The 26,735-nt window shown below is 45.0% G+C and overlaps 2 protein-coding genes across 16 annotated transcripts in view; both read right to left on the reverse strand.

The window, feature by feature from the left end:
• The window catches only part of CTTN (cortactin), a 43,346-nt gene extending 36,768 nt beyond the window's left edge, over positions 1-6,578 (reverse strand). For all 6 annotated transcript variants that reach the window (XM_063944126.1, XM_063944125.1, XM_063944123.1 and 3 more), the window contains exon 1: positions 6,489-6,578. The gene's annotated coding sequence lies outside the window, so the exon portion shown is untranslated. The remainder of the gene's footprint in view (positions 1-6,488) is intronic.
• A 5,123-nt stretch (positions 6,579-11,701) lies between these two features.
• Positions 11,702-26,735, reverse strand: part of PPFIA1 (PTPRF interacting protein alpha 1) — a 143,693-nt gene continuing 128,659 nt past the window's right edge. For 2 of the 10 annotated variants that reach the window (XM_063944132.1, XM_063944128.1), the window contains 9 exons: positions 26,000-26,062; positions 25,302-25,328; positions 24,075-24,250; positions 23,736-23,833; positions 17,198-17,373; positions 17,047-17,115; positions 16,697-16,862; positions 13,964-14,035; positions 11,703-13,060 (listed from right to left, as the gene is read on the reverse strand). In XM_063944132.1, coding sequence (XP_063800202.1) covers positions 13,977-14,035; positions 16,697-16,862; positions 17,047-17,115; positions 17,198-17,373; positions 23,736-23,833; positions 24,075-24,250; positions 25,302-25,328; positions 26,000-26,062 — 834 coding nt within the window. In that variant the 3' untranslated portion in view covers positions 11,703-13,060; positions 13,964-13,976. Of the gene's footprint in view, positions 13,061-13,963; positions 14,036-16,696; positions 16,863-17,046; positions 17,116-17,197; positions 17,374-23,735; positions 23,834-24,074; positions 24,251-25,301; positions 25,329-25,999; positions 26,063-26,735 lie in introns of all 10 variants that reach the window. The other 8 variants (XM_063944136.1, XM_063944134.1, XM_063944131.1 and 5 more) reach the window with 7 other exon arrangements.

The following is a 26,735-nucleotide window of genomic DNA, read 5'->3' on the forward strand; positions in this document are numbered from 1 at the left end:
TTTGGATTAAGGCTGTAACATAACAAAATGTGGAAAAAGTGAAGCGCTGCGAATACTTTCTGTATGCTGTGTGTGTAAAATATATATATATATATATATATATATATATACACACACACATATATATATATATATATATATATATATGTTCTATAGATTGTAAGCTTGCGAGCAGGGCCTTCCTACCTCTATGACTGTTTGTTATCACCCATTTTGTTATTGTTATTTCAAATTGTAAAGCGCAACGGAATTTGCTGCGCTATATTAGAAACTTAAATAAATTATATATATATATATATATATATATATATATATTTTACATATATATATATATTTTACATACGTATATTTTTTTAAAGTTTGAGTGGAGAAGGCTTTTTTTTTGGTACAGCTATATGTTAATACTTTATGTATCAAGCGTTCTCCACACCACTTAGAGTGTCAGCTAGTGTGGATATAGCCACCTTTAGCTTCTGTTGCTTGATTGTATTAGGACAGCCTTGATGTACAGCATTGAGAAGTATTTATCGGTGCTTTCTAAATAACAAGGTGAGATTCTTTCCTCCAAATTCATCTAAAGGGGATGAGGCCACTGCAAATAAACATCCCAGAAAGGGCACAAGGCCAGATTACAGTTTACTAAACTAGGTGTTATTTGAGAATAGCTGGAATATTGTCCAAAGATGACTAGTAAATTAGAAGGAGGAAGTTCTCAATGCTTTTAGTCTATCTTTTCCCTTCACCTCTTCTCACTAGGGAACTGCTCTTATGTAACAGATAATGGGGGATATTTAAATGTTTGAAAAGTCAGTTGGGAGTCTGTTTTTTCCTAACATTTGAATTCCCCCCCAATGTGTGGACCTCTCTTCCTCATGCAGCTACTCACGCTCTTCAAGGCTTTACACGCTCCCTAAATACTGACTGGACCTTGGTGTAACTAGCTTTACACGCCTGACCCGGTTTCACTTGTCCCACTTAGCACAGACATCAGAAGATGATGCATTGGCGGGCGCTGGCATAGGCCCTGGAAGAGAGAGAACACCAACGTTCCATGTGCTGTCTGGTAGGCTGTATCCAAGACTGGTAGGGAGTGGAAACTACAAATGTGAACCTTGCTCCTATATCATATAAGCTAGCATGAAGGAGAGCTCAGTCACAGGACTTCAGATACAAGCCCCTACCTACAGAGAACCCTGGTTACTGCCCCAATCAATCTTATAACAGGTGCAATCCTCCACAGCACCATGGAGAGCAGATAACACGAAGGAATGGAAGTTACTGGGCACTAAGGCTTCATTTAAATTACAGGCAATGCGCCGCAAGCATCGCCGTAATGCCCGGCTGCGCACATTTCATTCCGTGTATGGTAGCTGCAACACTGCAAGTTTTACAGAGATCCTCTATGGGGCGAGAGGAAACACCCGTAATGTTGCTGGGCACTTTGTACACCGCTGGAATGGCACATTGCATACATAATATGTAAATGCATCAGACAGCCACAGATTCTACCACTGATGTTATCCATACAGACTGGTGTGGTATGGAAGGTAGTGTCTAGGTCGACAGGTCAAAAGGTCGACATGGTTTTTTAAAATGTTTTTTTTTGTGTCGTTTTCTTCGTAGAGTGACCGGGAAGCCCAATTAGTGCACCGTGTCCCCTCGCTTCGCTCGCCATGCTTCGGGCAAGGTGCCTCGCTCCGCTACTGCTTCGCTCGGCACAGATTACCGTTCCAATCATAGTCCATATGGATTGTTAAGCATGAAAAGGTTCAAAAAGAAAAAAAAAAAAATAGTGAAAAACTCATGTCGACCCTTTGACCTGTCGACCTAGAGACCCTATCGACCTAGAAACCCTGTCGACATAGTTACTGTTGACCAATAGTGTGTTGACCTAGAGACCGGATCCCCATACAGACAAGGATCCAGATGTCCAGCCCCAATGCCCGTAGGATACACTTGACTTGTACGCTGCATACATTTATTCAATGGATCTACCCCTGAAGAGGAGCCTGAAAACATCATTCATCATGGCCACTCTCAAACTCAGCCGTCCCATGTAAACTAGTGATGCTATTATATATGTACTAGTTACCAGCCCGTCAAAACAACAGAACAACATAACCGTAATTGTCAGCGCCGGCGGCTGTGCGCGCCCTAACGTGGCAACACTTGAATTGTTCCGCCTGGCGCCATCTTGTGGTCCCTGGCGCACACAACACTTGAATTCCCCCATAGAGCTGAGGAGCAGCGTTAGCCTTTTATTATATAGGATAAGATCCCAGAAATATCTGTAGATACCGTGCGCTGTGATGTCACCGCTTCAGTGATCACTAGGGTTTATTATATGGAAAACGTGCCCTCATTACACATAGTGGAAGTCACCCCGGATATCTATAACCTGTAGAAAAGCTGATGGAAAGCAGCCTCATGCCTTTATATGGCCACAGGAATCCTCTGACTCATTTCCTTATAATATACAGCAGATAATACACTGGCCATTATACAGTCATACAGATATGTACATAGACACAGGGGAAGTAAACAAAACCTGCTGGAATACTCTGCTCTATTTTAGGGAAGGCGTTCCAGCTTATATCTAATGGGACAGTTTAACTTTATCGATTAAACTCCGTGACCGGAGATAAAGCGCCACAGAAATATCGCTGTGTTCTATTTGCGATTGACTCCGCGGGCAGACTGTATTGGCTGACATTCACACACAGGCACACAAGCACAGTGCAGCCTCCCCTACAATACATCAATTGTGCTGTCAAGTTTACTTCCACTTTAATACTCTGTAATATTCTAATCTACTGAAGGATTACCTAAACCAGCATATGACCAGAGACCCATGTCCTTTATAGGCAGTAGAGAAGATCGGATGATATGACAGTCTCTACATTACAGCTGCCCTGTATGCTTAATCTGCTTTTTAGGAACAGACTAGACAGTGTTATCAGGTAACTCCCCACCTGCCGTTCTTGCCTCATAACCGGGTATGTATTTATATAGTCGGCATGCATAGTCTCACATGATTAAATCCGAAGACCATACAGTTTAGCACAATTCCCCTTTGCAGGCTGGCAAAGATTAAGGGTTTATACGCGGGCAATAAATTGTTCAGGCCATTGCCACGCAAGCTCCGCAGCGACACAGAGCTGCCCAATATCCAATGCTGCGCTCTAACACCCGGCGACTATTATCAAGAGCTCCAGTAGTGTTTCCTAATCACAGTCATGTTTGCAGTACCACGCCGGGCAGCAGCGATGACACAGGCACGGCCGAACACTTGTGCCAAATGCTGGAGAACTGCCCGTGACCCGCATGTCTGATTCCAGAACAAAGTAATAGATGATAAAGAAGAATAGGCCTGATGACAGATGAACACTGCGACTCACTCAGCGATAATAGAGAAGTTAACCCCTACAGTATGCTTACGGCTATTTACTACGCCTGTACTACCAAAGGGTGCATTCGGAGATATGCGCAGGGAATTGGGTAAAAACACATGAAAAATAGCGTGCATTAGGCAGGTTTCACAATGCTATATAAGAAATAAAGGGACAGATGTATTAACCTGGAGAAGGAGTGAGGAAGTGATAAACCAGTGATATGTGCAAGGTGATAAACGAACCAGCCAATCAGATCCTAACTGTTAATTTACATAATAGAGCTGATTGGCTGGTGCCTTTATCACCTTGCACATATCACTGGTTTATCACTTCCTTATGCATTCTCCAGGTTAGGGGACCGAATTCTGGAAAGTTGTAGCGGGGACTGCGGTCTGCATCGCTAATTAGACTTTCGCAGATTTCTGTGAATATAGTGAGGACACACAAAGAAATAAGTGTAAAGAAGATACTGCAGTTTCAATCTGATGAAATCAAAGCTTGATAAATATAAATCCCTTGCTCACAGGCAGTGATCACCTCTCATTTGCCTCACAATTGGACAACCTACAACGCGAGATATCTCAAGTTCTGTGAATAGGATTGGCTTTTTTTCAGGCGGTAGTTTGTAATTTAGGTTTAAGAGTCATTAATGTGGGAGGCAGCTGGAGAGGAATTTCTATGCACTGACAGATAGATAAAGGGGAAAATAACAAACGTATCTGATCAGTTAAATAACTTGAAGCTGCTTTGTAAGGCTGACACTCACCAGCAGTAAGTACAGTAATTAACAGCAATTAAATAAAATGTCTGCAAATAAAAATACATCAAACAAAATGTGTGAATTATGTTCTCGATGTATCTTTAAAACATGTCCCACATCGTGCTGCATAGTACATATGTGCCAAATAACGCAATACTGACTCAGTAACCTGGACATGCTCCAAATTCATACTTATCCTACTTCAAAGATCAGCAGTTTTCACTACAAATATGTTCCATTCCCGCAGACCACCACATGTTACAAAGCGATTAACCATTCGTACTGGGAGCGACAGGGCACAGGGGGAGTGCACCTTCATAGTGACACAAGCAGGCACAGGTCTGTACATGACATGGTATGGAACCTGACACCGGGAAATCGTGAAGTGTGTCACACCCTCCGCAGGGACACTTCCACATTCCGTCCCAAACAACAATGTTCCCTTTTCCCACAAAGTACTGCTCATCAGGCTAGTTCATACGGTACAAATCCCCACTGTTCCACACACATCCGGATCCGTCACTTCGCCTCCTTATTAACGCACATATGGGATACTTCCTGCAGACAAAACACCAGATTGTGTCTGCAGAAAGAGTATTAAAAAGCAAAAAAGTAACAAGTTGACAGTGGGATAGAGTAAGAACTTGGGGTAAGCAAGTCTTAGGGTGTAGAAAGCTGGGGATATAATGGGGGGGGGGGGGGCACATCAATTCAGAGTGACATGCAAAGTGTCGCCGGAATAGTCAGGCTGAAAGCAACTGCGCAACCAACGTCTCAGCTCATTATTCCTCACACCCCATAGACGTGTACAGGTAAATAGCCAGGGACTGCCAATCACGCGCAGCCAGACATAGCTCGGATGTTCTGCGGCATATCGCTCAGGACTGACCCCAAAGAGTTTATGGACAAGTGACAATATGGATTAGGGATGTTGGGGCGACGGGTATAGTACTAGATGTGCGTGCAGTAGACAGGGGTGGCCTCTACTGTATACACAATACAGGGTGAGGGAGAGGTGGGTACCGGCGGGGGTGACTGAGGGGAGCAATGTACGACTGAGAAGGGAATTTCAAATATCCAACTATCTGTGAAATTACCAGTCAGCCCAGGATGTAAGGAATAATCAGACTGGAGATCAGACTATCGGCCTATTTATCAATTTGTGGTAAAAATGTTCTTACAGCCACAGAATCCCTGTTCTGGCAGCAGTTTCCCATTAAGATATGTCTAGAGGCGGCAGGGCTCAATGTACAGCTTTGCCAGGAAAGTCTCAGACAGCATGTACACGCGTGACTTGGCTAGGTACTGACTGGGGGAGAACATGTACACGGATGACCCGGTTAGGCACAGACTCCCGGGGAGCGTGCACACGTGTGACCCGGCTAGGCACTGACTCGGGGGAACGTGTACATGTATGACCCGGCTAGGAATGGACTCGGGAGAACATGTACATGTATGACCTGGCTAGGAATGGACTCAGGGGAACGTGTACATGTATGACCCGGCTAGGAATGGACTCGGTGGAACATCTACATGTATGACCCGGCTAGGCACTGACTCTGGGGAACGTGTACATGTATGACCTGGCTAGGAATGGACTCAGGGGAACATGTACATGTATGACCCGGCTAGGAATGGACTCAGGGGAACGTGTACATGTATGACCCGGCTAGGCACTGACTCGGGGGAACGTGTACATGTATGACCTGGCTAGGAATGGACTCGGTGGAACATCTACATGTATGACCCGGCTAGGCACTGACTCGGGGGAACGTGTACATGTATGACCTGGCTAGGAATGGACTCGGTGGAACATCTACATGTATGACCCGGCTAGGCACTGACTCGGGGGAACGTGTACATGTATGACCTGGCTAGGAAAGGACTCGGGGGAACATGTACATGTATGACCTGGCTAGGAAAGGACTCGGGGGAACATGTACATGTATGACCCGGCTAGGCACTGACTCGGGGGAACGTGTACATGTATGACCTGGCTAGGAATGGACTCGGGGGAACATGTACATGTATGACCCGGCTAGGTAATGATTGCCAGACAGGTTAATTAAATAACTGAAACTGTTACAAAATAATGAAAAAAAATATGTAAAATAAATATTTTAATCCTATTTACGCTTGGGAAAACGCTTTATAAATATTATACGGTCCAACCCCATACATTGTGCGGACAGAGGGCGGGCGGTGAGGGGTGCAGTCCCCGGTAACCGGTCACACACTGGGCGCTCCCAGGGATAGAGAGAGGTGTATGGGCACAGGAGACCCTGTATAGCGGGATACAGAGACAGGACATAGACAGGGCAAGGCCGGTATCTCACCCTGCTCCCGGCCGCGGCTCCGCTCTGGATGCTGGGGAAGAAGGCGGTGACCGCTCGCTGCTATCGGTGCTCCCACTTCCTGCCTCTGTCTCTCCCGGTGTGACGCAAAGCGGTGGGAGGGTCACGTGATCCTGCCAGGAGCGCGGTGGTCACGTGATGCTGGAATGCTGCTGGATACAATGTATCACTCTACGTTCTGTGCATGGAACCCTGAGAGCTGGGAGCGGCGCCTGTGATTGGCTGAGGAGGTCAGCAGCAGCAATGCCCACTCACCTGTGTGTGCTCCATCTAGCACAGTTGCATTGTAAGTAGCTGGTGCACTGGTGACTGCAATAATACAGGTACTATGACACCATAACGATTTGTTTTGTTTTATTGCCTGAATTTACAATCTGGGGGGAATATGAGTGGACACAATGGGAGAAGAGAGCAGAGACCACAGCTAGGAAGAGGAACTTATAACTGCTGTCAAGTTACAAACCATAGGTCTGCGCTGACACTTGATCAGTGTGTATTGTAATCATATTTTCTATATCAAGTATGCACCATAGGGCAAACAGGGATCTAAGAGTCCATGTTATCTAGGGATATGTTAAATGGCAAGCTTTGAAACTTATACAGAGAAGCTGTGTTCAATACACATTTTATTAAACAAATCCAAAATAATAATTATTATTACGTTTCTTATACAGCGCAGCATATTCCGTTGCACTTTACAACTAGAACAACAGTAATAGAACATAACTGGGTAAAACCAGACAGACATAGAGGTAGGAAGGCCCTGCTCACAAGCTTACAATCTATAGAAACTTACAACACATCTATAACAGCTATAAAAAGCTTTTGTTACTTTATCATGTTTTATTTTCTTAATGAACAGAATCACTTTGGATTCAGGGGGTAATTCCAAGTTGATCGCAGCAGGATTTTTGATAGCAATTGGGCAAAACCATGTGCACTGCAGGGGAGGCAGATATAACATGTGCAGAGAGAGTTAGATTTGGGTGGGTTATTTTGTTTCTGTGCAGGGTAAATACTGGCTGCTTTATTTTTACACTGCAAATTAGATTGCAGATTGAACACACCCCACCCAAATCTAACTCTCTCTGCACATGTTATATCTGCCTCCCCTGCAGTGCACATGGTTTTGCCCAACTGCTAAAAAAAATCCTGCTGCGATCAACTTTGAATTACCCCCTCATTCTGGAATCCTAAAACAATGGGCCTGAGTGGACTTGCTGTAATTCTAATTCCTCTGCATAATGTATCATGTGTAAAGCGACTGAGTCCTATGGGAGAAAAGCGCTATAACTAAAATTATTCTAACAAGGAACTAGTGTACCAACTGCACAGGTGTGACTCCGCACTGATAATCAGAAGACTGGCATGAAAAGAATCCCAACTCAAGAGTAAATTATAAAGTCAATTTATTATACAGCCGCAACCGGTTGCCAATAACATACGCATTGGGTACGTGTGACTGGCAGTTGGGATCCCGCCCGCCAGAATGCTGGCAGGTGGGCAAGTGCAATGAAGCCCCTTGCGGGCTCGGTGGCTCATCACAGGTTCTATTCCTACTCTATAGAGTGGCAATAGTCCCTGTTAGCCGGCATTCTGGCTGGTGGCATTGTCAGCGGTCGAGATTCCTGCATCGGTATCCTGACTGCCGGCAAATCAACTGCATCCCTAACATACAATATTACATAATTCTAGAACCAAGCTGTTGGAGGTCAAATATAATGGCAGGTAGTTATCCAATCTTACTCCCCACTATGGGAGATCGTCCGTGTTACTATACTTTACCCAGCCAGTATCCAGACTCTCCACTGCGGGAGATCATTAACCGCCAGGAGTGGCTGCAGCCGGCTTACGCCTCCATGGTCCCGGCTTATAGATAATGCCATGTGGGGTTCACCAACATTTTGACGTATTCATCCATGTTATTTGGCAGCTGGTTGCTGCTGTATAATTACTTTACTTTATTTATAGGTTGTTCTTGAGTTGGGATTCTTTCCATGCTCTGAATCACACTGGTGCAACTGATCCGGATTTGGAAGCAAAACCCCCCCCCAAAAAAACCGCAAGCAACTATGCACTTGGGCAAAACCAAGTTGCACTGAGGTGGGGCAGATGTAACATGTGCAGAGATTTAGATTTGGTTGGGGTGTGTCCATACGGAAATCTAAATTGCAGTGTAAAAATAAAGCTTTCTTAATATTTGTGGGCTACATGCAAAAGCAGCCTGTATTTAGCCTGCACAGAAAAAATATATAAATGTACTTGCACCTAGTTTGTTCCAGACACAATTTTTCTGCTTTACTTCCAAATCCGTATAAGGCCCAATATACTCTGCAATGCTTAATTATTATTATTATTTTTTTTTTAAAGGACCTCTTGGACTGCTGGACAACAGGATATGTTCTCCAAGAGAGAGCTTATTTTATACTTATGATTCAGTACTTGGGCCAGCATGGAGCAGCTGCTTGGGATGACAAAGCCACAGTCGCTTGGGTGGAACATTTCTGGAAGTGACATAATGCCATTCTCTGAGGCGCCACTGCTTTAGCATGCCTCTTATATCCTTGGTGCACCTTCCTATATGGAGGACACTTTTACTTGTATCTACTACACTAGCAGTCATACTCCATGTCAGTTGCCATCTGGACGGGTTGAACTCCCCCTAGTACTCTCCGCTGTCAACTGGGGATATTGGGGCAAATGTATTAACCTGGAGGAGGTGATAAAGCAGTGATAAGTGCAAGGTGATAAACGCACCAGCCAATCAGCTCCAATATGTAAACTGACAGAAGCTGACTGGCTGGTGCGTTTATCACCTTGCAGTTATCACTGCTTTATCACTTATGCCGTCTCCAGGTTAATACATCTTGCCCATTGTTTTTATTGTTTCTTTATCTCTTGGGTAAATGGAGACTGCGACCAGATGACCTTGTTCCGCCAGGCGATCACAGGTTTCAGTCACTGATGGTGGTTACTCGGGCTTGAATAACCTGAGTGGGCTTACTTCACCATTCCCTCTCACCGTCAGTAACCCCGTTACGGACTCCTCTCACTGCATAGTGGGCGAGTAACTTGCTGCTGCCAAACCAGGAACCACTTGCTCAACCCAGACTTCAATACTGGCACCAGGAACCACTTCTCCCAGGCTTCTACCACAGGCACCTGGAACCGCCTACATCTGGGTATGTGCGGACTTGCTGCTGTGCTGGCTAGTACTGCCAAATTCCCACTAGTCTCTCACTATGGACCAGTCTGCACTAGGTAACTGGCAGAGGGTTTCAGTTTGGAGGCACAGGACTCAATCCAAAATACATAGAGAATGGAAAAGTGTTTTGCACTATTCTGGTGGTCACAGGATACAGCAGATGTAGACATCTCACGACAAGATGTTTATTGCTCAAATGTCTTGAAAAAGATAGGTCCTCTGGCTAAAGGTGCTTGGGACAATTCACAGCATACAAGTACAGTCATCTCTGATGCTTAGGGGGAAACACACATTCAAGGCTCACATGCTCTCTTTTTTATCAGTTTCTAACATGCAATACCACAGGGGGTAAGTCTACTCATCAAGCTAAGTGCATGTGCTGTGCATGGGCACACATTTAACATTGTCCATAATGGGACGGTAACCACCTGGACATGTAATCAACACCCCAGGTGTCAGCAAGTCTCGAGTGAGAAATGCTTCCCTCCAGGACCTTACTTCCAGAATTGTCCTGGGTGAATTTGGGCTTTAGAAACAGGCTTCATTGGTGTCTAACAGAAAAGGTTTTGGCAGATTAACCCTTCATGATGTGGTTCTTTGATATCAGGATCTTACTGTTGCAGTTATTGAGACTGTGCTGATTAATAAACTCCAGAAAAAGCAGGGTGCTTATAGGGGGGAGAATTCCTTGTCCGTCTCCCCCCCCCCCCCCCCCCCCCCCCCCTTCCCAATACTGTGCCTCATATTAGTAAACTAGTAAACATAAATCATGGTCTGTATATCCCTACAGCCTTGGGCTATCACCTGAAATGGAACGAACAAAAGCCTCCTTCCCCCGTGGTCCATCTCACAGGAACACTTAATGTTTATAGACAAGGATTTCCAAAAAGAATGTAAACTGTATTTATGTTTGGCCCGATAGCACAAGTGTCTCAACATGAAATTTAACTGGTATGTCAGGCCTGGCCTATGCCAGGTAACTTTGATTCACCATGTCCCACCCCTAGCTATGTCCACACTGTATGTACTTACCCCCTTCCTACAGCAAGTCTGGCCCATTGCTCGTTGCAGAGGGAGCTGTTAGCGGATTATTATATAGATAATTCTTATATCCAGGATGACCATAAAGTATATTTAAATGAAAGAGCTTGCAATCTTATTTTTTTTTTTTTTTTTTAAAGAATGAAAAAACCTTGCTGTTCATAGCTGCACGATTCCAGGTGTCTCCACAGCAATTACACCGTCATGTTAGGTTAGACCACAGGTTCTCAAACTCGGTCCTCAGGACCCCACACGGTTCATGTTTTACAGGTCACCTGTAGATTTTTAAAATGTGACAGCTGGTGATACACAGTGCAGCTGCCGGGTGACATGGAAAACGTGAACAGTGTGGGGTCCTGAGGACCGAGTTTGAGAACCACTGGGTTAGACTAATGGGCCCTACACAGATACTGATCCACCGCCGAGCTGCCCGATGGCGGGGGGGCAGTGACGGGGGCAGTGAAGTTTCTTCACTCCCCCCGTCACCCGGCTCCATAGAAGTGCAGGCAAATATGGATGAGATCGTCCATATTGGCCTGCATGCACAGGCGACGGGGCACCAGCGATGAACGAGCGCGGGGCCGCACATCATTCATCGCTGGTGCCGCCATAGATATGAACGGTATCTCGTTCATATCTTTCACTAAAATCGCACAGTGTGTAGGGCCAATTAGCCATTATAATCAGGGACTAGCTGTGGTCCATCAGCTTCTTTCAAACAACTGGCTATCATTACCATTCTGTGATTCGTCAAAGATGTTGTGGTAGTGACTTATCTCTGCTGCAGCCATACATCCGCAGTAGTGCCCCTGCTCTCTGTATTATAAAGTGCGCCCACTTCTTTAAAGTGCCAACAATATGGTGAGATCCATTATGTGATATTTTTTTTTTTTCCCCCAAACAGTGTATAAATTAAGGATGAGTTTCACACTCTTCATTTTATTGGCAGTGGAAAATGCTTCAGTATTTTATTGAAAGAAAGCAATAAATAATACTGTGATAAAAATAGTCCAAAAGTACATCGACTGTACATATATTGTTACATAATCAGCAAGTACACAAAACAGGATTAGAAAACAAAAAAAAAAAAAACTGTAACAAGGAATCCAAATTTATACATGAAAAAAGTAAAAGTTTAAACAATAACAGACAGTATATATAACGTCAACTGCAATAAATAATACATCATTATTTGAAACAGAACTGATTTGTAGCAATTCTTTTTTTTTTTTTGCCAACATAATGTTCAAGACAAAAAAAAAAAATAATAATAAAATCAACAGGATTATGCATTACACATGTCCTGATCACTTCCTTCGGGTACAAACACAACATGGAGTAAGAGGAAAATACAGAAAAAGAAAAAAGAAGACAAAGAAGATAAGGCCTTTCGTATAAAACAGGCTGCGCAGCGGCAACCTAGGTCACCTGTCTGTCTGGAGAGTTGTGATTGGTCCTTACTGATTTCCCTGAACTACTGCAAAGGCCAGCGTCATATTGTTCAATGTCCTGGGAGCCAAGCAGGAGAGGTCAGGAAACACTTTACAAAATGAATATCCCCCTTGATTTTTTTTTTAGAAAATGCTGTTTATGGCTTTTCTAAATTGTTTTAAATATAACGACATAAAAATGTAAAGTTATAACAGGTCACCAAGCCCCCGACAAACGAAACATAGTTAAACGCCCTCATAATTTCCAAGTACAACCAGGTTATTAAAGAACAACCTTGGCTTAGATTCCGTAATTGCATTCTAAGGATTGCTGAATCCTGGGCGCGCTTGTAATGTTGCACCAGTTAACACCTGTGACAAAATGCACTTTCATGATGTTCTAAGACTGTACAAACACAATAAAAACAACTTTTTTTTCTCTCCTCTCAGGTTCATTATGAAAAATACCCATAAATTACAATACTAGAATCATTTACAAAGCCCCCTGGGTGATCGTCGGGGACTTGAGCAGAGTTACAGTACATTCAATAGAGGGGAGGGAAAAAACAAAAAAAAAACAAAAAAACAGCGACTTACAAATAGAAGGAGGAGCAAGGATACAAAAGGACTGAATACACATGAAAATGAGCTACGTAGAAGTTTTCCACAGAGGTGAACAGAAATATAACAAACGGTAAAATTCTAAAATATTTGTTCTATCTATAATTTTACTCATTATTTAAAAACTCTGTATTAAAATATCTCAAAGTGTCTGAACAGCTTGTTTCGTACGAAGGAAAACTCGGCCAGGTCTGGAAATGTGGAATCAAGGTGGATTCAACTATTGCATATTCATCTGTAGAAGTAATGTGGATAGACTGTAAGAGAGGAAACCACATACAATTAGGACGGTGCACATACATTTGTAAATGTTAGTAGCTATTTTAATATAAAGGCACTTGAACTGCTTTAGATTTGATGCTTTAAGGAAATGCTGAAAACATGACATGCTAGACGTTATTTCTACATGAATTAAAATAAAACAACAACAAACTATCCATTAATCTTAATTAATGAGTACCCCTCATCTTACCTTGCATGGAAAATGGACTTTTTATTAATACTTGCTATAACATAGATGTGAAATAGCAGGGATGGATCATCACTATTGCCAATAGGATGTAATGTACACAATTAATAAGAAATCATGTACGGTTGGAACACAGCCTTATGTCCGATGCAGAGTGCAACCGTTAACATCTGCAATTAATGATATCTTAGGGGGCTAGCATTGAAGACAGACCTATTTTGGTCAGTTTCAAGTCGAACAAGCCCTACACGGCATTAAAAGTCTGGGAACCCTGTGTCGACATTAAAAACAAATCTCAAAAAGCAGGAATATCCCTTGCACATCCCTTATTATTATCGGTTATACTTTTAGGTAGAATGGGCCTTATAAACCAGAGAAACACCCAATTATTACCCGCCATGCATGTAAATGCAGTTGGCACATTACAAATACAGGCCGGTTTCTGCAGCCACCTCCCAAATGCATTTACAGGACCCTGTGTGATCCTATTTCCCAGCATAAACACCAAAGAACTGAATTTGCCCAGATGCTGCCAAATAAGAGGAGACTTGTGGCTAGCTCTCGGGGCGACAGGACGAGTCGGTATAGGGACAACACTGCCGACACTGGAAGCCTGAAAGAACCTTTTTTTTAATATGTGAATTGTAAAAAGGAGTCCCTAGATTTGTTAAGTTACAGGGTGAGCACTTACCAACAAGACAGCGTTAGCAGGAGTATGTCCTAATTGTAGCTGAATCCAGTCTTTGTATTCCAGACACATTGCCTATCAATGACCACAAGAGACATGCAAATCACGACATGCAGTTAGTGTTAATTTATCTTGCACAAGAAACGCACACATGACGCAGACGCTCAGTATTAGCACCAAAACATACAGACACACTGCACAGCGTAAACCTTTCAGTACGTTTTTAGGCGCAAGCGATGTGAGTATCTCACAAGGCAAATGTAACACGATGAAGACTGAAACCACTGGCTCACTCGGTGTCAGACAGATGCATTTATTTACAGGTGTAAACACGCGTGTTCATTTATCACTTATCCTGAAATCGCCTAGGCAGAGATGCGGCCAGTGGCTTTGATTTCCATATTATCTATAAATCTGTAAAGAGTGCTCACAATTTTTTTTAGTACACATCCAGTTGTGCACTAATGTACAGAACACACAAGCAGGTCTGTACTCGCACACAGATGGTTACTGGTGGCCTACTACTATAAATAAAGAGGATCCATAAGATTATTTTTTTATTTATTTTACTATCCTGGTAATTGGGGATGGAACATTCGCTTCTATTCACCGTTTCTCTCTCCAGACAGCAGAATGGTAAAGGTGTGAATGAGAGACTGCTCTGACAGCTCCGCTGGCCTATTCAGACTGTACTGCCAGACCACATTCCTCTATACCCCCACAGCATTACCTCTCTGTACCCTGGTGGTACAGTGTAGGGCTCTGAACAGTCCGGGTTCTGAAATGACTGTAAAGTGTTAGAGTTTTAAAGTGCCAGCTCCCAGTTACTGCCTACTATTTCCCCACTGTAACTGCGCTCCAGTGTCCCCTAGTGGATGAAGGAGAAAGCAGTATTAGGTGCAAGGTGATAACGCAACAGCCAATCAGCTCCAATATGTAAATGTACAGTTAGGAGCTGATTGGCTGGTGGGTTATCACCTTGCACTTGTCACTGCTTTATCACTTCTCCAGGCTTAAAACATCTGCCCCAATGACCCTTGTGGCGCTGAATCTGTATGGAGTCTCCATAAACAAAATATAACTGGGAATAATAGCTTGCAATTAGGAAAAGGTGAACCTCCTAGAATAAATCAAGGTATTAGCCACAAAAAATATGTATAACTATATATATAACACACGTGGAGTGATTTTATTACACATTAATAAATCAAATAATAAAATCATGAAAACTGATCTATAAAAAAAAATAAAAAAAATGGGGGCATGCCACTGGTTCCTAAATACGGTCCCTCAAAGCACCCCAACAGTCCAGGTTTTGAAGGATATCCATGCTTAGGCACAGGTGACTTAATTAGTACTTCAATCAGTTTGATACCATCTGTGCACAAGCAGGGATATTCCTAAAACCTGAACAGTTGGGGTGCCTTGAGAACCGCGTTTGGGAACCACTGGGCTATGCACATATATGAAAAAAAGAATGTCAAAAAACCCCACACCAATGGTGCTTAAGTACATCCTTAGTTAATTAATGTTACTGGCTTCCGGGTGGTGTCCTCATCCAGACTTAATACAGAGCTCTGTAGAGAAAGGACATTACTGTCCGATTATCGGTTGCAGGCATGGTGGTCCGGGATTGGGATCAGTGGGATCCGGGATTTTGGCCAAAAATTGTCTGGGATTCAGTCCCCGGGATTAGGGCTTCCAATCCCGGGGATTTCGGGATTAGGAAGCCCCTTTGTTTTTGCAATGCCAGGGCAGCATTGAGCGTCCTTGGGAGGCTCAACGCTGCCCGGCTCCCCCTGCTCACCTCCCCATGACCCGGCTGGGCAGCGTGACCTGAAGTCAGAGGTCACGCTACGTAGCTAGCCACCCTCCACTCGCACCTCAGCGCCTGCACTGGGCCGCAGCCCACACCTCACTTCCTCTCCACAGATGGGCCCAAACCTTCCGCCCGATGGGATGAGGGTAAATTATGCAGACTGGCCAGGGGGGAAGGGGGGTTTTGGACGCCAACATAGGACAAAAGGAACCAATCCCGGGATTGATCATTTTTCAATCCCGATTCCCGGGACTGAAAAAAAAATGCCCCAGGATTGGCCACCCTAGTTGCAGGATTCAACCATGGAGACCAGACCAACTGCAAAATGTCTTTTAGGAACTCTGGAACCCAGAAACATTGTCTCATCAAACTGCTCGCCCCTCAGCGGCTTATTAACTGTCTGTAATAAGTATGGATACTGCCTATAACACAATATGGTGAATTAACGGCCTTCTGCCTATTATTCATCTGAATACAGATTGCTCTGCAAGCTGCAATGAAACTAAGTAACGAATAATGTGTACATACCATTGGTGTTTCCTGGCGATATTATATTTTATATATGTGATCACCATATATTTTTTTTTATATTTTCTAAATCTATATTTGTTCATGATTTGTTTGTTTTTTTGTAAGAAATGTACATTGATGTGTAAAGCACTCCACGTGTGTATTCTTTACATACAGCTATGTTATTTTGTCAGTTCTTTTTGGAAATAAGTGCAGTCAATACTGTTACGGTTACTATTCCAATATATGAATTCTTGTATTATTTATCAACTATGAGGTTAAGACGCTCTGCAATGGAAACCGAGCATGTTAGAGAAATAAAGTCAGTCTTTCCTGAGTACACATGCACCAACAGCGCACACTGATCATGCCCGGACATCACAAGGGGGAGGGGGAACGGCTCCTACCATCCATCTGCATTTTCTTTGGCTGCATAGAAGGTGAAGACATTGAGGAGTTGACTCTGAAGTTGGCGGGTAGCGTCTCTGCGGAGCCGGCACTCAGTCCTCGCACATCCTTTGGTCGGAATTTCTTTCTCCACGATGGGGCCCGTCTAAAGTTTTTATCGTCATCCTAAAACAGAGAGAGAGAGAGAGAGAGAGAGAGAGAATGTCAGAGAAGAGCAGACCTTTGCCTGGTGACGGTAAAACCACAGCAACTGGCCGGCAAAGCATGCTGGTTATTATGGTTCTACAGGCTCAAAAATGTGTGCTGAAACGTATTTCTCACAGTCATAATACAAAAAAGGCAAACGTACATCATCAAATCTTCTGTCTGTTCCTCTTATAAGAAGGTTGTTGAATTCCCGCTCCAACATTGCACGTGCCTGAAAGGACAGACGGAAGATAATGAAATTGCCTGGTTCCGTGTAACTAGTCCCCCTGTCCGGTGCTGGGGATCCCAGTTACCTGTGTATTCTGAGTGGGAATCTGTAGCAGCAGGGCCAGAGTGTTGTGGTCAAAAGTCTCATCTAAGGCAATCAGAGCACCGTGAACACCACTTTCAAGAAGATTATTTGCATATTCTTTAAGCCCAATGGATAATATCCAGTGGATAACTCGGTCATTACTCCATACAATAGCATCTGGGAAAGAAGATAGGAGGTAATAAGACTGAGTGTGCAGGAGACAGAAGCTAGCACTGGTCAGGTGTAATATAATGATAAAGGAAGAGGAGACAGTCCTGGTCCAACACTTCTGGATTTAAAAAACAAAAAAATAAGATTTTAAACCTACCGGTAAATCATTTTCTCCTAGTCCGTAGAGGATGCTGGGGACTCCGTAAGGACCATGGGGTATAGACGGGCTCCGCAGGAGACATGGGCACTTTAAGACCTTTAATGGGCGTGAACTGGCTCCTCCCTCTATGCCCCTCCTCCAGACTCCAGTTATAGGAACTGTGCCCAGAGGAGACGGACATTTCGAGGAAAAGGATTTTGTTAATCAAGGGTGAGACACATACCAGCTCACACCACAAACACACCGTACAACATGGTATATAAGTAAACCAGTTAACAGTATGAAACAACCACAGAAAACAGCAACAGCCTGATTTCAACAGTAACACAACCTGTGTGTAATCTTATCAATAACTATGTACAATTATTGCAGACTTCAGTCCGTACTGGGACGGGCGCCCAGCATCATCTACGGACTAGGAGAAAGAGATTTACCGGTAGGTTTAAAATCTTATTTTCTCTTACGTCCTAGAGGATGCTGGGGACTCCGTAAGGACCATGGGGTTTATACCAAAGCTCCAGACTGGGCGGGAGAGTGCGGATGACTCTGCAGCACCGACTGAGCAAACATGAGGTCCTCATCAGCCAGGGTATCAAACTTGTAGAATTTAGCAAAAGTGTTTGAACCCGACCAAGTAGCCGCTCGGCAAAGCTGTAGCGCCGAGACACCACGGGCAGCCGCCCAAGAAGAACCCACCTTCTTAGTGGAATGGGCCTTTACCGATTTTGGTAACGGCAATCCAGCCGTAGAATGAGCCTGCTGAATCGTGTTACAGATCCAGCGTGCAATAGTCTGCTTGGAAGCAGGCGCGCCAATCTTGTTGGCCACATACAGGACAAACAGTGCCTCTGTTTTCCTAATACGAGCCGTTCTGGCTACATAGATTTTTAAAGCCCTGACCACATCAATGGACTTGGAATCCTCCAAGACATCCGTAACCACCGGCACCACAATAGGCTGGTTCATGTGAAACGACGAAACCACCTTGGGTAGAAATTGAGGACGAGTTCTCAATTCCGCTCTATCTACATGGAAAATCAGATAGGGGCTCTTGTGAGACAAAGCCACCAATTCTGACACCCGCCTTGCCAAAGCCAATAACATGACCACTTTCCAAGTGAGAAATTTCAAGTCAACAGTTTGAAGAGGTTCAAACCAATGTGATTTAAGGAACTGTAAAACCACGTTAAGGTCCCACGGTGCCACTGGGGCACAAAAGGAGGTTGGATGTGTAGTACTCCCTTCACAAAAGTCTGCACTTCTGGAAGAGAAGCCAATTCCTTCTGAAAGAATATTGATAAGGCCGAAATCTGCACCTCAATGGAGCCTAACTTCAGGCCCATATCCACTCCTGTCTGTAGAAAATGGAGAAAACGACCCAGCTGGAAATCCTCCGTAGGAGCTTTCTTGGATTCACACCAAGACACATACTTCCTCCAGATACGGTGATAGTGCTTCGCCGTTACCTCCTTCCTAGCTTTAAGTAGAGTAGGGATGACTTCCCCTGGAATACCTTTCCTAGCTAGGATCTGGTGTTCAACCGCCATGCCGTCAAACGTAATCGCGGTAAGTCCTGGAACACACACGGCCCCTGTTGTAACAGGTCCTCTCTGAGAGGAAGAGGCCAAGGATCTTCCGTGAGCATTTCCTGAAGATCTGGATACCAGGCCCTTCGAGGCCAATCTGGAACAATGGGTATCGTTTGAACTTTTGTTCTTCTTATGATTCTCAATATTTTTGAGATGAGTGGAAGCGGAGGGAACACATACACCGCCTGATACACCCATGGTGTTACCAGCGCGTCCACCGCTATCGCCTGGGGGTCCCTTGACCTTGAACAATACGTCCAAAGCTTCTTGTTGAGGCGTGACGCCATCATGTCTATTTGAGGGAGTCCCCAGCAACTCGTCACTTCTGCAAAGACCTCTTAATGAAGTCCCCACTCTCCTGGATGGAGATTGTGTCTGCTGAGGAAGTCTGCTTCCCAGTTGTCCACTCCCGGAATGAATACTGCTGACAGGGCGCTCACGTGATTTTCCGCCCAGCGAAGAATCCTGGTGGCCTCTGCCATTGCTGCTCTGCTCCTTGTTCCGCCTTGTCGGTTTACAGGCGCCACAGCTGTGACGTTGTCTGACTGGATCAGAACCGGTAGGTTGCGAAGAAGGTGCTCCGCCTGCCTCAGGCCGTTGTACATGGTCCTTAATTCCAGCACATTTATGTGCAGACAAGCCTCCTGGCTTGACCATATTCCCTGAAAATGTATTCCCTGTGTGACCGCTCCCCATCCTCTGAGGCTCGCGCCCGTGGTCACGAGAACCCAATCCTGAATTCCGAACCTGCGACCCTCTAGAAGGTGAGCCCCCTGGAGCCACCACAGGAGAGAGATCCTGGCCCTGGGGGACAGGCATATCAACCGATGCATTTGGAGATGGGACCCTGACCACTTGTTCAGTAGGTCCCACTGAAAAGCTCTTGCATGAAACCTGCCAAACGGAAAGGCCTCTTAGGCCACCACCATCTTTCTCAACACTCGAGTGCATTGATGAATCAATACTCTTTTTGGTTTTAGCAGAGCCTTGACCATGTTCTGGATTTCCTGAGCTTTTTTCCACTGGAAGAAAAACCGTCTGCTTTTCTGTATCCAGAATCATGCCCAAGAACGACAGCCGAGTTGTCGGAACCAACTGCGACTTTTGCAAATTTAGAAGCCAGCCGTGTTGTCGTAGCACCTTCAGAGAGAGCTCCACATTTTTCAGTAACTGTTCTCTTGATCTCACTTTTATCAGGAGATCGTCCAAGTACGGGATAATTGTGACACCCTGCTTGCGCAGGAGCACCATCATTTCTGCCATTACCTTGGTGAAAATTCTCGGGGCCGTGGAAAGCCCAAACGGCAACGTCTGAAATTAGCAATGACAATCCTGCACAGCGAATCTCAGGAATTCCTGATGAGGAGGGTATATGGGGACATGAAGGCATGCATCCTTTATGTCCAGTGAGACCATAAATTCTCCCCCCCCCCCCCCGTCCAGACTGGAGATCACCGCTCGGAGAGATTCCATCTTGAATTTGAATCTCCTCAAATACAGGTTTAGGGATTTTAGGTTTAGAATCGGTCTGACCGAGCCGTCCGGCTTCGGGACCGCGGATAGAGTTGAATAAAACCCCTTCCCCTGTTGTAACCGGGGAACCAGGATAATCACTTGCTGTTGACACAGCTTTTGTATTGCCGCTGCAACTATTGTTCTCTCTGGGAGAGAAGCTGGTTAGGCCGATTTGAAAAATCGGTGTGGAGGCACGTCTTCGAACTTCAGCTTGTACCCTTGGGTCACAATTCCTAGCACCCTAGGATCCAGGTCCGACTGAACCCAGACCTGGCTGAAGAGCCGAAGACGTGCCCCCACCGGTGCGGACTCCCGCAGGGGAGCCCCAGCGTCATGCGGTGGATTTGGCAGAAGCCGGAGAGGACTTTTGCTCCTGGGAACTAGCCGTAGCTGGTGTTCTTTTCCCTCTTCCTCTGGCGAGGAAAGATGATCCACGCCCCTTTCTGAATTTATAAGACCGAAAGGACTGCATCTGGTACGGAGGCGTTTTCTTTTGCTGTGGGGGAACAAAAGGCAAAAAAGAAGACTTACCTGCGGCAGCTGTGGAAACCAGGTCCGCGAGGCCCTCCCCAAACAACACTTCACCTTTGTAAGGCAAAGCCTCCATAAGTCTCTTGGAGTCAGCATCACCAGTCCATTGACGGGTCCACAGCGACCTCCTAGCTGAAATTGCCATTGCATTGGCCCTTGATCCTAAGAGGCCAATATCCCTTGCAGCCTCCCTTAGGTATAACGCTGCGTCTTTTATGTGACCCAAAGTTAACAGAACAGTATCCCTGTCGAGGGTGTCCATGTCAGATGATAAGTTATCTGCCCAAGCTGCAATAGCGCTACTCACCCATGCCGACGCAACTGCTGGTCTGAGGAGGGCTCCCGTAGTCGCATAAATTGATTTTAAAGTGGTTTCCTGCTTGCGGTCCGCAGGATCCTTTAGTGTCGCCGTGTCCGGGGACGGTAGGGCCACTTTTTTGGATAACCGTGTCAAGGCTTTATCCACCGAGGGAGAGGATTCCCACCGTAACCTGTCCTGTGAGGGGAAAGGATACGCCATAATAATTCTCTTGGGAACCTGCAGCCTCTTGTCTGGATTTTCCCAAGCCTTTTCAAATAGAGCGTTCAGTTCATGAGATGGGGGAAACGTTACCTCACGTTTCTTCTCTTTAAACATACAGACCCTTGTGTCAGGGACAGAAGGGTCCTCTGTGATATGTAATACATCCCTTATTGCTACAATCATGTACTGAATACTCTTGACCACCCGTGGGTGTAATCTCGCCTCATCATAGTCGACACTGGAGTCGGAATCCGTGTCGGTATCAGTGTCTGCTATCTGGGTAAAGGGACGTTTCTGTGACCCTGATGGGTTCTGAGACACAGCAATATCCATGGATTGACTCCATGGTTGGTTCTGAGACTCAGCTCTGTCCAATCTTTTATGCAATAAAGCCACACTTGCATTCAAAACATTCCACATGTCTACCCAATCAGCAGTCGGCGGTGCCGACGCAGTCACTATCACATTTTGCTCCTCTTCCTCTCTCGAATAGCCTTCCGCCTCAGACATGTCGACACACACGTACTGACACCCCCACACACACTGAATTATAGGGGACAGACCCACAAGGAGGTCCTTTGGAGAGACAGAGAGGAAGTTTGCCAGCTCACACCCAACGCCATGCAATGCAGTGTATAATATAGCTTGCCAGTCGTTTTTATGAGGTAATCTTTGCTGCCCAGGGCGCCCCCCCTGCGCCCTGCACCCTTGCAGTCCCTCGTGTGTGTGCGGGAGCAAAGGCGCGCAGCGCAACCGCTGCACGGTACCTTCCGAAGCTCTGAAGTCTTCTGCCGCCTGTGAAGTCTTCCTTCTTCCTATACTCACCCGGCTTCTATCTTCCGGCTCTGTGAGGAGGACTGCGGCGCGGATCCGGGAACGAACAGCTAGGCGACACCAGTGTTCAGACCCTCTGGAGCTAATGGTGTCCAGTAGCCTAAGAAGCAGAGCCCATCAGTCCAGGAAAGTAGGTCTGCTTCTCTCCCCTCAGTCCCACGAAGCAGGGAGTCTGTTGCCAGCAGTGCTCCCTTAACATAAAAAACCTAACAAAGTCTATTTTCTAGAGAAACTCGGTAGAGCTCCCCTAGTCTGTGACCAGTCTCCTCTGGGCACAAAATCTAACTGGAGTCTGGAGGAGGGGCATAGAAGGAGGAGCCAGTTCACGCCCATTAAAGGTCTTAAAGTGCCCATGTCTCATGCGGAGCCCCTCTATACCCCATGGTCCTTACGGAGTCCCCAGCATCCTCTAGGACGTAAGGCAGATGTAACATGTGCAGAGAGAGTTAGATTTGGGTGGGGTGTTTTCAAACTGAAATCTAAATTGCAGTGTAAAGATAAAGCAGCCAGTATTTACCCTGCACAGAAACATAACCCACCCAAACCTAACTCTCTCTGCACATGTTACATCTGCCCCACCTGCAGTGCAACATGGCTTTGCCCATTAGTGTGTTTTTTTGGTTTGCTAACAAACCTGAATAACCCCTTAGTCAGCAAGGGCTAAATGTAATAACCCCCGAGTTGCCAGAGGTGCGGGACTTTGTGCGAGTCTACCCGTTTTTTTAAAGTAACAATCATTTAGGCCAAACCAACCTGGTTTATGCCACCACGCATCATTTCCCACCGCAGGACTGCAAGCTACAGTAAATCATATATGGTTTGAATGGAAAATGTTGCCATACTGACACAGGAACATTTTTTGCAGAAGCACCATATTGCTCAGTTACAATATACACCCTATATCCCCCATTAAATTAAAAAGTTATTATAGTCATTCCCAGTAAACCGCTACCAAAAGATTTCAGTGCCTTAGTGATGACGAATGGTCAACAGTATCTTAATAGAGGTCTGGTCCTAGTAAATGAATAGGCTGCAATGTAATGACTTCTGAATAAAGCCAGAAAGTCGCTGCTGACTGTAGGAGACAGGTGAACAGCACAGGCTGACATTTGTCCATTCAGTGATACATATACCAGTCTGATTCTATTCAGGAGTAAGAGGCCAGCAATAGACTCAGTATTACAGACGGTAGATACTCAGTGGGTACCCCCTTTACCTTTAATCTCATTCTGACTTTCATCCCTCTTCCTCTCCAGATCTTTCCGGTCGTAGTTCAGCCTCCGTAAGCACATGATGCCACACTGGAAACTGTTCCTGATTGGAAAAAGGAAGCATCCTTGATTATTAATACTTTATAAGCCCAATACTTTTCTGTTACACCCCTCCAAGACACCATGTAATATGGTGCGAGAAGTGGAACGTGCGGGACTTTGTGCGAGAATGCTCATATTTTTAAAGTGGCAATAAATGCCGCTTTAAAAATATGGGCAATCTCGCACAAACTCCCATAATTACTCTGTGTGTCTTTTTTTAAGACCCGTCACTTCAATTGTACCTGTGGAAACTGTCCACCATTTTTAGCTGCCCACGGAGGTCCTTTTTCGTCAAATGATCAAGCATTCTGGCATCAACAAGGCACTCCATGAAGTAACTGCGGTACTGCGGCAGACCTAAGCTGGGCAGCCACTCATTGCCAATCCACTCGTGGTTCATGTCGCCATATGCTAAGGTCTAAGAGAAAGAGTACAGACTTGGTTTAACATTTGGAGTGATCGCTAGTAAGAATTTCCCTCACCTTGATTTGCTCCTTACGGTTCATTATCTGTGTACAGTATTGGCCAGAAAGAAGATGAAATAATACAGCAGCTTTAGGTGGATTGATGGCATTGAACAGACTACGGACAGCAGCAGAAGACAATTCCTACATGACAGGAACAATTCCTTACACAAATGAACTTGTGGGTCAGGATGGGTCTATGGGGGTCATTCCAAGTTGATCGCTCGCTAGCAGTTTTTAGCAGCCGTGCAAACGCTATGCCGCCGCCCACTGGGAGTGTATTTTAGCTTAGCAGAAGTGCGAACGAAAGGATTGCACAGCGGCTACAAAATAATTTTGTGCAGTTTCAGAGTAGCTATAGACCTACTCAGCGCTTGCGATCACTTCACTGTTCAGTTCCTGTTTTGACGTCCCGAACACGCCCTGCGTTCTCCCAGCCACGCCTGCGTTTTTCATGGCACGCCTGCGTTTTTCCGAACACTCCCTGAAAACGGTCAGTTGACACCAAGAAACGCCCTCTACCTGTCAATCACTCTGCGGCCAGCAGTGCGACTGAAAAGCTTCGCTAGACCTTGTGTTAAAATACATCGGCCGTTGTGAAAGTACGTCGCACGTGCGCATTGCGCCGCATGCGCAGAAGTGCCGTTTTGTTACATCATCGTTGCGAAGCGAACATTTTCTGCTAGCGATCAACTCGGAATGACCCCCAATGTCTAGAAGAACCATCTAACTGTATGGATAAGAAGCCAATGTCCTGCCAAAGGTCTGCGTACGCTACAGGCCATATAACGGGATAAAATAAAATCATTTAAACAAAATGCCTCAGAGGACTATGTAAAATGTAAATGTAGGGGACAGCCTATAGTCAGACCATGGACACTTTGAAATGAGAGATAAGCAACAAAGAAGTGAAACTGGGTGAAAGTGACGGCCGAAGTCTGTGCGCTATTTAATAACTATCACACTGTGCTAAATGAAAAGGTGCATTAGTGAAAATGCTCAAACCTGAGCCCAGCTCCCCTCCTCATCGTCCTGGTGTTAGGTGAGTTAGGAAAGCAAGAGAACATACAACGTTAGTTAGCACGGTTAGGGTGAGCAAAGTGCACAGCACTCCATGCAGAACACCGCCCGCAACGCACATGCAATTCAGAAATACAGAGAAACACCAGGAACCCCTAACGCTGGATCGGCAGAGGGTCGCTGCTCAATTAATGAACTTCTGCAATTTAATTTTAAGATTATCAATTTTTTTTTAAAATGTATAAAAATGCCACTGGAAAATATAAGTCCGGTCTGGGAACTTTGGTACTCTCCAGCTACGGTGTAACGGCAGCTGTCAGCACTCTCTGCCAAGCATTCCGAACATGGCCCTTTAACAGCAGCTCGAGAAACCCTTCCAGCCTGCGGGTGCTTAGGATCAAAGGTTCACGGGTTTCTAGTAATTTCTCAGATTAACCACTTAAGTGCTGTGCAGGGGATAACTGGTGTGCAGTGCCCGCTCGCCTGCACTGAAGAGGTTAAACGAAAAAACAAAAACAAAAAAAAAACGAGAACACTCTAAACCGAAAACAGTAAAGCCTACAATCTAAACAAGAAAAATTCGAGCTTCTACAAAACCACTCGTTATAAGACTACACAGGAAAGTTTGAGAGGCATCTGTGGGAGATGCTACAATAGTACAAGCAGTGGTGCTAAAAACTAACCGTTTGTGGAGAGGCTGTAAGAGTTTCCATTTCTTCATGTGTAACCCAGACATTTCCCGTGGACTAATACAAGCACATCCAGTGAGAGGGAAGCAGTAACAGAGAGGGAAGGTGGCACAATATATAAGCAATAGGTACACGGTGGAGGAGGAAATAGCAAACTCTAAAAGTGTCTAAGGCATTTACGGTTAACCAGGCTAAGGTCTACACAGGAGAATAGCTGGAAACATGACCCCCTCTGAGTCTGACAAAGAGGGAACATTACCCACCTCTATAACTTTGTATCTACCCTGCTCATGAATTAGCTGATGTGCTAATGTTAATCTGATTAGAAATTATTTAGATATTACATATAAAAGGGTTTTACCTAAATGGATTTAACTAGGAATTCTGGGGGGTGGAACAGGTAACACCCCCTCTATACATAAATAAATAAAATAAATCCAAAAGTATAAAGGCTCTTCATCTGGATGGTTGTAATTAAATCCCATATCTGCAATGGGAACATTATTACACACATAAAAAGTAATGTGTTCAGACGCGTTTCACAGACACAGACGCGTTTCACTGACACTGGTTAAATTGGTTAATGCACGCTAAGGCATCCGAATAGAGTCCTAAAATGTTTTAAAACGGTGTTAAGCCATTCATTCTATTTTCTAATGCGGTTTTCAGATGCTAGAAAGTGGATGAAAAAAAGGCCGTAACAAGGGACGCGTGTGAACAAGCCCAAAAA

Source organism: Pseudophryne corroboree, chromosome 11 (assembly GCF_028390025.1).
Source record: "Pseudophryne corroboree isolate aPseCor3 chromosome 11, aPseCor3.hap2, whole genome shotgun sequence".
In the NCBI taxonomy this organism is placed as follows: Eukaryota; Metazoa; Chordata; class Amphibia; order Anura; family Myobatrachidae; genus Pseudophryne; species Pseudophryne corroboree.